An 11,082-nucleotide genomic window follows, 5' to 3' on the forward strand; every position below is an offset into this window, starting at 1 on the left:
GAACGTACTTTGGTGCGAAAAGTGAAAATCAATCCCAGAACAACAGCAAAGGACCTTGTGAAGATGCTGGAAGTAACAGGTACAAAAGTATCTATATCCACAGTAAAACGAGTCCTATATCGACATWACCTGAAAGGCTGCTCAGCAAGGAAGAAGCCACTGCTCCAAAACTACTATAAAAAAGCCAGACTACGGTTGGCAACTGCACATGGGGAAAAGATCATACTTTTTGGAGAAAAGTCCTCTGGTCTGATAAAACAAAAATAGAACTGTTTGGCCAGGAAAAAGGGGGAAGTTAGGGGGTTGCGTCAGTAACCTCTGTCAGCCACTAGATGTGGTTGTAATAAACAAAGCCGAATCTGTWTTCTTCCAACTAATGTGGCTCTATATTTTGAACAGTTGAAGCTACAAAATATGACCCCAGCCTTGAGACATGGATTGTGTATGTGTGCCATTCAGAGGGTGAATGGGAAAGACAAAATATTTAAGTACCTTTGAAACGCTGCTGCGTTTTTCACGTTCAACAGTTTCCCGTGTGTATCAAGAATGGTCCATCACCCAAAGGACATCCAGTCAAATTGACACAACTGTAGGAAGCATTGGAGTCAACATGGGCCAGCATCCCTGTGGAACGCTTTCGACACCTTGTAGAGTCCATGTCCCAACGAATTCAGGCTGTTCTGAGGGCAAAAGGGTGGGGGTGCAACTCAATACTAGGAAGGTGTTCCTAATGTTTGGTATACTCAGTGTCTTCTGTTTCCCTCAAGCTGGACTCATTAGAACAGAGCGGACAAGACCAGGCACTAAATCAGACTGGGGGAAAACAATGATAATATTCTTTTCCACACAGAATATCATACAAAATGATTGCCTGATGATCTTCTGAATTTCCTTTCTGATGCATTTCAGTCACATCAAACCATACTTATTTTAGATTGAAATACTGTCAAAAGTACTGTCAAACTGATTTGTAATAGACTGCTATAGCACCAATAAAAAAAGTGAACATTGTCCTTTGATTCCATCACTTTGTTTACATGGTGGGGTGGCGAGAAATTGTTGAAATCAAAATGGGGTCGTGGGCATAAAAGTTTTGGAACCCCTCTCTTAAACCTAACYTTAACCACTCGGAATTAATGAATGAAATTAAGTTTAACCCTATCCCTAACCTTAAATGGATAGTTCACCCAAATTACAAAATGGCCAAACAATAAGTTCAGACTTGCAGTGGAGTGAAAACAAATCAAGGAATCTTAGACAGTCAAAACTCAACTTGTTTAATAATACGCCGGCCGATGTATTAGGGTGGGGGTGCTTCAACGGTCAGCTATCAGATTTAAAATTACATCTCCTTTTAACTGTCAACACACACAACATCTCATTGGTCGTACAGAACTATCTATACATTCTCATTGGTCAATGTGACCGTCTCATGACCAYCTTGTGACAGTCATACTGCATCCCCGTGATAATGTCTCCCACCGCTCAGGCCGTCTTAACAAGGTGGGTGTTAAGTAGATCAGAGCCAGCTGTTATTGCATTGGTGCCTGTGGGAGATCCATTGGATTTGACCAAATATTACAGATTTCCCCGACACATAGTAAAGTTAGTAAATAGAATAATGGAATGGAATAGAATAAAATAGAATACAATCTTGTAACTGTTTTGAGCCCTCAGTAAATCTGGTCCTACGTCTCTCTGTCTTCTCAGATGGATGGGAGTCTGGCCTCTTCCAAGAGAGCAATGGGGATACCCACAACCCCCAGCTGCCCTCTGGTTACCATCTCACTGTCAAGGACCTGCTGCTRTCTGGAATAAGAGAGACGGTGAGTCAGAGGGACAGGGGAGTGGAGGCTACGCCATATTGATTTCATCKACGGTACGAAATCCATTCAGAACTGTTAAAAACTGGAGCTGTAGGTCTAGGTTCTTGGGGAGGAGGCGAGAGACAAAGATACCCAGATTGACACAGACAAACAGACACAGACAGAGATGGGCAGAAAATAGGACATAAACACAGTGTAGGTTTTGAGTGACAAAMCCGATGTGTGCGCATCTTCGGGGGGCAAAACAGACGGGGTTGGTTTAGAATCATAGGATTATTGATAACATGTAAACTATATTTCGTCTTCAAATGTTTATTAAAAACATAAATRCATTTGGACAATAATCACTTATTGTCTCTAATACGTAGCTACAGTTGAAGTCAGAAGTTTACATACACCTTAGCCAAATACATTTAAACTCAGTTTTTCACAATTCCTGACATTAAATCCTAGTAGAAATTCCCTGTTTTAGGTCAGTTAAGATCACCACTTCATTTTAAGAATGTGAATGTCAGAATAATAGTAGAGAGAATGATTTATTTCAGCTTTTATTTCTTTCATCACATTCCCAGTGGGTCAGAAGTTTACATACACTCAACTAGTATTTGGTAGCATTGCCTTTAAATTGTTTAACTTGGGTCAAACGTTTCGGGTAGCCTTCCACAGGCTTCCCACAATAAGTTGGGTGAATTTTGGCCCATTCTCCTGACAGAGCTGTGTAACTGAGTCAGGTTTGTGGCCTCCTTGCTCGCACCACGCTTTTTCAGTTCTGCCCACAAATTTTCTATAGGATTGAGGTCAGGGCTTTGTGATGGCCATTCCAATACCTTGACTTTGTTGTCCTTAAGCCATTTTGCCACAACTTTGGAAGTATGCTTGGGGTCATTGTCCATTTGGAAGACCCATTTGCGACCAGATTTAACTTCCTGACTGATTGTCTTGAAAGATGTTACTTCAATATTATCCACATATTTCTCCCTCATGATGCCATCTATTTTGTGAAGTTGCACCAGTCCTCCTGCAGCAAACAGCACACCCAACATGAGTGCCACCCCGTGTCTTCACGGTGGGATCGGTGTTCTTCAGCTTGCAAGCACTCCCCCTTTTCCCTCCAAACATAACGATGGTCATTATGGCCAAAGAGTTCTATTTTGTTTCATCAGACAGAGGGCATTCTCCAAAAAGTACGATCTTTGTCCCCATGTGCAGTTTGCAAACCGTAAGTCTGGCTTTTTTATGGCGGTTTTTGGAGCAGTGGCTTCTTCCTTGCTGAGCGCTCGGTTATGTCGATATAGACTGCGTTTTTACTTGTGATATAGATACCTTTGTAACTTGTTTTCCTCCAGCATCCTCACAAGGTCCTTTCTGTTTGTTGGGATTGGATTTGCACTTTTTGCACCAAGTACGTTCCCTCTCAGGAGAACAGAACGGTCTCCTTCCTGAGCGTTATGATGGCTGTGTGGTCCATGGTGTTTAATACTTGCGTACTATTGGTTTGTACAGATGAACGTGGTACTTCAGGCGTTTGGAAATGCTCCACCAAGGATGAACCAGACTTGTGCAGGTCTACAATTTCTGAGGTCTTGGCTGATTTCTTTTGATTTTACCATGATGTCAAGCAAAGAGGCAGAGTCTGATGGTAGGCCTTGAAATACATCCAYAGGTACATCTCCAATTGACTCAAATGATGCCAATTAGCCTATCAGAAGCTTATAAAGCMATTTCTGAAATTKTCCAGGCTGTTTAAAGGCACAGTCAACTTAGTGTATGCAAACTTCGGACCCACTGGAATTGTGATACATTGAATTATAAGTGAAATAATCTGTCTGTAAACAATTGTTGGAAAAATTATCTGTGTCATGCACAAAGTAGATGTCCTAACCGACTTGCCAAAGCTGTAGTTTGTTAACAAGAAATATGTGGAGTGGTTGAAAAATGAGTTTTAATGAATCCAACCTAAGTGTACGTAAACTTCCGACTTCAACTGTATGTATCAATTATGAGCCATATTATCATAGACATGGTAGAAGTCAAAACACCTCAAAACAAGACATGGTATCAAGAACAAGATTCAACGAGCTGAAACAAGCCACTCCCCACGTGGCAGCTTCTCACTGTTGCTAGCTATCTGACCGTTCAGAATCATAACAACACAGGGCCTTCTACCCCTGCAATGGGTGCACATCATTTTCGGGACGTTGTCAGCCATCCCGTTTATGTGACTGTCTGAAGCCTTGCAGTAATCGCTGTGTCTTCCCATTCTCCTGTGACTCCCAGAATTCCCTGCAGGAGGTGGTCCTTAACGAGGACGAGAAGAAGCTGCTGGCTAAAGAGGGTGTCCACCTGCCCAGCCAACTGCCCTTTACTAAGGTAGGCTACTACTGTTCCTAATGTCCACCTGGCCAGCCAACCATCCCTGTTTGTTACAATTTAACTTTAAAAAACCTTTTGTACTCTTTCACTTTAACCAACCCTAATCATCTCTGTCTTCATTCGCTCACTCTCTCTTCTGTCTGACTGTGTTCTCCTGGATCAGTACGAGGAGAGGGTCCTGAAGAAGATCCGCAGGAAGATCCGCAACAAGCAGTCGGCCCAGGAGAGCAGGAAGAAGAAGAGGGAGTACGTAGATGGTCTGGAGGACAGGTATGGACCAACAGCAATGTAGCCCAGTTGGTGGTCTAATGCACCAGTAATTATCCAATCAAATGTTATTTATCACATGGCGCCAAATACAACAGCTGTAGACCTTACCATGAAATGCTTACTTACAAGCACTTGGGTGGCTGGAGTCTTTGTCCATTTTTAGGGCCTTCCTCTGACACTGCCTGGTGTAGAGGTCCTGGATGGCAGAAAGCTTGTCCCCAGTGATGTACTGTGCCGTACACACTACCCTCTGTAGCGCCTTGCAGTCAGATGACGAGCAGTTGCCATACCAAGCGGTGATGCAACCAGTCAGGATGCTCTCAAAGGTGCAGCTGTAGAACTTTTTGAGGATCTGAGGACCCATACCAGATCTTTTCAGTCTCCTGAGGGGGAATAGGAGTTGTTGTGCCATCTTCACGACTGTCTTGGTGTGATGGACCATGATAGTTTGTTGGTGATGTGGACACCAAGGAACTTGAAGCTCTCGACCTGCTCCACTACAGCCCCCTTGATGTGAATGGGGGMRTGCTCGGCCCTCCTTTTCCTGAAGTCCATGATCAGCTCCTTTGTCTTGCTCACTTTGAGGGAGAGGTTGTTGTCCTGGCACCACACTGCCAGGTCTCTGACCTCTCTATAGGCTGTCTCATCGATGTCGGTGATCAGGCCTACCACCATTGTGTTGTTGGCAAACTTAATGATGGTGTTGGAGTCGTGTGAGGCCAKGTAGTCATGGGTGAACAGCGAGTACAGGAGGGGACTAAGCACACACTCTTGATGGGCTCCCGTGTTTTTTATCAGCATGGCAGATGTGTTGTTGCCTACCCTTATCACCTGGGGTCGGCCCATCAGGGGAAGTCCAGGATCCAGTTGCAGAGGGAGGTGTTTAGTACAAAGGTCCTTAGCTTAGTAATGTGCTTTGAGGGCACTATGGTGTTGAACGCTGATCTGTAGTCAACGAACAGCATTCTTACGTAGGTGTCACTTTTGTCCAGGTGGGAAAGGGCAGTGTGGAGTGCAATAGAGATTGGGTCATCTGTGGATCTGTTGGGGTATCCAAATTGTAGTGGGTCTAGGGTTTCTGGGATGATTGTGTTGATGTGAACCATGACCAGCCTTTTAAAGCACTTCATGGCTACAGACGTGAGTGCTACAGGGTGGTAGTCATTTAGGCAGGTTACCTTGGCATTATKTGGCAAAGGGACTATAGCGGTCTGCTTGAAACATGTAGGTATTACAGACTCGTTCAGGGAGAGGTTGAAAATGTCAGTGAAGACACTTGTCAGTTAGTCAGCGCATGCTCTGAGTACGCGTCCTGGTAATCCGTCTGGCCCTGCGGCCTTGTGAATGTTGACCTGTTTAAAGGTCTTACTCACATCGAATACGGAGAGCGTGATCACACAGTTGTCCGGGAACAGCTGGCTCTCTCATTCATGGTTCAGTTTTGCTTGCCTCGAAGCGAGCATAGAAGGCATTTAGCTCGTCTGGTAGGCTTCCGTCACTGGGCAGCTCGTGGCTGGGTTTCCCTTTGTAACCCGTAATAGTTTGCAAGCCCTGCCACATCCGACGAGCATCAGAGCCAGTAGTAAGATTCAATCTTAGTCCTGTATTGACGCTTTGCCTGTTTGATGGTTTGCCGGAGGGCATAGCGGGATTTCTTATAAGTGTCTGGATTATTAGTGTCGTGTTCCTTGAAAGCGGCAGCTCTAGCCTTTAGCTCAGTGCGGATGTTACCTGTAGTCCATGGCTTCTGGTTGGGCAATGTACGTACGGTCACTGTGGGGACGATGCCGTCGATGCACTTATTGATGAAGCTCGTGACTGATGTGGTATACTCCTCAATGCCATCGGATGAATCCCGGAACATATTTCAGTCTGTGCTAGCAAAACAGACCTGTAGCTTAGCATTCGCGTCATCTGACCACTTCCGTATTGAGCGAGTCACTGGTACTTCCTGCTTGAATTTTTGCTTGTACGCAGGAATCAGGAGGATAAAATTATGGTCGGATTTGCCAAATGGAGGGCAAGGGAGAGCTCATGGAGTTAAGCTGGTCTAAAGTTTTTTTTCCGTTGGTTTCACATGTGACATGCTGGTAGAAATTAGGTAGAACGGATTTAAGTTTTCCTGCATTAAAGTCCTCGGCCACTAGGAGCGCCGCTTCCGGGTTAGCATTCTCTTGTTTGCTTATGGCCTTATACAGCTCGTTGATTGCGGTATTGTAATGTATAAAAAGTTTGTGAGCCAATAGAGACTGATGGAGTGTCTCTCTCTGCCCTGGCAGGATGGATGCCTGTAGTAAACACAACCTGGCGCTACAGAGGAAAGTCCACCAACTGGAGGAAACCAACACGTAAGGCACTAAAAATCTTGTTTACAAGGGAGACCCGTTTAAGGCTCCTCCCCTTAACTCTTTCTTCCCCTTCTCCTCTACTCTCTCCCTCTTTCCTTCCTCCCTTACAATCTCCTTCCTTCTTTCCTGTCTTGAATGGAATGGACTTTGAATCATCTCTATTTGACTTTACAGCTCATTATCCTCTCTCATGTCTCTTCATGTACTGAATCCTCTCTGTGTGTGGTACTGCAGTTCTCTGTTGGAGCAGCTGGCCAGGCTACAAATTCTTCTACCTAATGGCTCCAGTAAGACTGCCCAGAAAGCGACCTGCATCCTGGTATGGAATATACACAAAGAGCAGGATCACATAAGAAATAGGTCACTGGGCTGTTACCATGTCTGTGATTGAATACTCAGGCCTTGTGATTGAATACTTAGATCCACAGTTGAACACTATATAAATAGAATGGGTCGAGCAGCAGTTCATGCTCTCCCTCCCTCCCTCCCTCCCTCCTCTCTTTTTCTCTCCCGGTGCTGCTCTCTCTTTCTCTCTCTCCTCTCTCCCAGTCTGCTGCTGACCCACACAGCCATGTCAGCCAGGACGGAGACTTCAGCAAGGATAGGGGTTAGTGTGAAAAATACACACACACACTGCAACACACACACACCACACACACACACACACACACACACACACCACACACACACACACACACACACACACACACACACACACACACACACACCACACACACACACCACCCACAACAACACACACAACACACACACACACCACACACACACACACACACACACACACACACACACACACACACACAAACACAGACCTATGCGTGCACACACACACCTTACTATCTGACTATACGGCTCACCTCTCTCTTTCGCTCTCTCTCAGAGAGATCTCGTTCCCTGCTGGCGGTGGTGGACACAGAGATATCACCCCCACCTGTCTTCTCAGTGGCTGGGTGGGTGGAGGCCCTGTCAACCCTGGTGGGGAAGCTCCGACTCAGGCCAGAGTACGCCGACTCAGACCCCCAAACCAACCACAACCATGACAACAACTATGACTACAACCACAGCCTCTGACCACACTATCGCAAACGCAGTCTCAACCACGCAGATACGGAGCTCCTTCCTAACCAACACCCCTGACTTCCTACTCAATCACTAGGCTACTGTAGCACCACCAGCTCTAACACACTTGATTCAGCTAATTAGGGTCTTGATCAGTGGTTAATGAGTTAAAACACATTGTTAGCTCCCCAGGACCAGGGTTGGTGGCCACTGCCTTAGAGAACCGTACTGCTATGTATTAAACAGTTGATGGGATCAACTGAGCCTCTGTACCCAACCTGAAATCAGAGCCATAAGTAGCACATTTTACAAAAATGTGTGTACCTCCATTTAGTATGATATGTAATGTTACGTTACATAACAGATCATACTAAATGGAGGGACACAAAGAAATGTCCCAAATCATATGAATTGCCCTGAGGCTAGGTTGCTGAACCCTAATAAGTGGGGTAATGCATTATAGATATCATGTAATATATTGACTTACTGAATAATGTGGCTATTGAACAATATTCACCTACTTGTTTTTTTTTTTTTACTTACTTGACTTACTGTATTTTCATAGAATTTCTTATTTAAGTTTCATTGACAAACTCAATAAAAAAAGTATTATTAAAAAGGTTTCCCTTACACTGCATCAGTCTGTAGGACATGTTTGTTTTCCATGTAGTCATGGGAAAGGTGTAAATGTAGTTATTTTATAAAGACGTGTATTTGATGTATTTGTTTACGAAGCAGAGCTGTGATTTGCCTGATGTCCCTATAATACAGACAAGCAGAGAAAAACAATGTGGTTGACAGGGATAAATTGGGTGCTTCTCAGTGTGTTTTTTATTTCACCTTTATTTAACCAGGTAGGCTATTTGAGAACAAGTTCTCATTTGCAACTGCGACCTGGCCAAGATAAAGCAAAGCAGTTCGACACATACAACAACAAAGAGTTACACATGGAATAAACAAACATACAATCAATAATACAGTAGAAAAATCTATATACCACATGTGCAAATGAGGTAGGATAAGAGAGGTAAGGCAATGAATAGGCCATGGTGGCGAAGTAATTACAATATAGCAATTAAACACTGGAATGGTAGAATGTGCAGAAGATGAATGTGCAAGTAGAGATACTGGGGTGCAAAGGAGCAAGATAAATAAATAAATACAGTATGGGGATGAGGTAGATTGGATGGGCTATTTACAGATGAGCTATGTACAGGTGCAGTGATCTGTGAGCTGCTCTGACAGCTGGTACTTAAAGCTAGTGAGCGAGGTAAGAGTCTCCAGGTGTCGATCCAACAGGTCCCAGACGTGCTCAATGGGATTGAGATCCGGGCTCTTCGCTGGCAATGGCAGAACACTGACATTCCTGTCTTGCAAGAAATCACGCACAGAACGAGAAGTACGGTTGGTGGCATTGTCATGCTGGAGGGTCATGTCAGCATGAGTCTGCAGGAAGGGTACCACATGAGGGAGGAGGATGTCTTCCCTGTAACTTACAGCGTTGAGATTGCCTGAAATGACAACAAGCTCAGTCCGGTGATGCTGTGACACACCGCCCCAGACCATGACGGACCCTCCACCTCAAAATCGATCCCGCTCCAGAGTACAGGCCTCGGTGTAACGCTCATTCCTTCGACGATAAACACGAATCCGACCATCACCCCTGGTGAGACAAAACCGCGACTCGTCAGTGAAGAGCACTTTTTGCCAGTCCTGTCTGGTCCAGCGACGGTGGGTTTGTGCCCGCGACGTTGTTGCGGTGATGTCTGGTGAGGGCTTGCCTTACAACAGGCCTATAAGCCCTCAGTCCATCCTCTCTCAGTCTATTGCACGCAGTCTGAGCACTATGGAGGGATTGTGCGTTCCTGGTGTGTAACTCGGCAGTTGTTTGTTGCCATCCTGTACCTGTCCTGCAGGTGTGATGTTCGGATGTACCGATCCTGTGCAGGTGTTGTTACACGTGGTCTGTCACTGCGAGGATGATCAGCTGTCCGTCCTGTCTCCCTGTAGCGCTGTCTTAGGCGTCTCACAGTATGGACATTGCAATTTATTGCCCTGGCCACATCTGCAGTCCTCATGCCTCCTTGCAGCATGCCTAAGGCACGTTCACGCAGATGAGCAGGGACCCTTGGCATCTTTCTTTGGTGTTTTTCCAGAGTCAGTAGAAAGGCCTCTTTAGTGTCCTAAGTTTTCAGAACTGTGACCTTAATTGCCTACCATCTGTAAGCTGTTAGTGTCTTAATAACCGTTCCACAGGTGCATGTTCATTAATTGTTTATGGTTCATTGAACAAGCATGGGAAACAGTGTTTAAACCCTTTGCAATGAAGATCTGTGAAGTTATTTGGATTTTTAMGAATTATCTTTGAAAGACAGTGTCCTGAAAAAGGGACGATTCCTTTTTTGCTTAGTTTACTTCAGTCTATTTACAAATCGATACTTAGAGTCACATTTCAATATAATATCGTCCAAACATAATATTGCGATATGTAACTATATCAATTTTTTCCCCACATCACTAGTAGAAAGCACCAAGATCAAATATCTACCTTCAATCTAGTCCAATATTAAAACAAACAGCATAAGGCTGAGGGGGAGATTAAAAGTGATGTGAGACGTGGGTTACCCCCATGCAATGTAGAGCGCTTTCAGTTTGAGAAAAGCACTATAAATTATAACATAACTGATGATGATAATCATCAATACATTATCATTATGATGATTTGATTCAATGCATTTTTATCACGTCATCTTGAATATACATTTTTATATTTTAAAATGAACTCTATATGTTTATTTCTCTGCACCAGGAATAGCAGCAAAGCGCGAACATACCGATATTGATAAGATTGTGGTGGTTTGTCAGATAATCTTCGCCTTTTTTATTCCAACCAGAAAAGCATGTACTTGTGATAAAAACAGCAATTGAAACATAGGGTAGTTTCAGAAGAACTGTGGTAAAGATGATTGCACTGAACTGGAATGCTAAGTGTGTCTGTGTGGGTTTAACCATTATTGTCAAGTCAAGAGAAGAGTGGCATCCTATGTCTGGAGAGATGAAGGCTGTTTCAGGAAAGAAACACCACTTACAGTAAAGAAGAGGTTAGTGGTAAGGTTAAACAATGACGCACATATTTAACCATGTAAAATGAGGTTTACAGGATCCTCTGGGAAACATGTTTTAGAGGA

The 11,082-nt window shown here is 44.3% G+C and overlaps 1 protein-coding gene across 1 annotated transcript; it reads left to right on the forward strand.

Annotated features, from left to right (window-relative positions):
- Window positions 1-63: 63 nt before the first annotated feature.
- LOC111979556 (cyclic AMP-responsive element-binding protein 3-like protein 3-A) lies at window positions 64-7,249 on the forward strand. The gene is made up of 7 exons (XM_070449097.1): window positions 64-79; window positions 1,711-1,826; window positions 4,104-4,196; window positions 4,363-4,469; window positions 6,749-6,817; window positions 7,052-7,136; window positions 7,238-7,249. Exons 1-7 carry the CDS (start codon window positions 64-66, stop codon window positions 7,247-7,249), a joined length of 498 nt encoding a protein of 165 aa, XP_070305198.1.
- The last annotated feature ends 3,833 nt before the right edge of the window (window positions 7,250-11,082 follow it).

This window comes from Salvelinus sp. IW2-2015, linkage group LG19 (genome assembly GCF_002910315.2).
Source record: "Salvelinus sp. IW2-2015 linkage group LG19, ASM291031v2, whole genome shotgun sequence".
NCBI classification, from domain to species: domain Eukaryota; kingdom Metazoa; phylum Chordata; class Actinopteri; order Salmoniformes; family Salmonidae; genus Salvelinus; species Salvelinus sp. IW2-2015.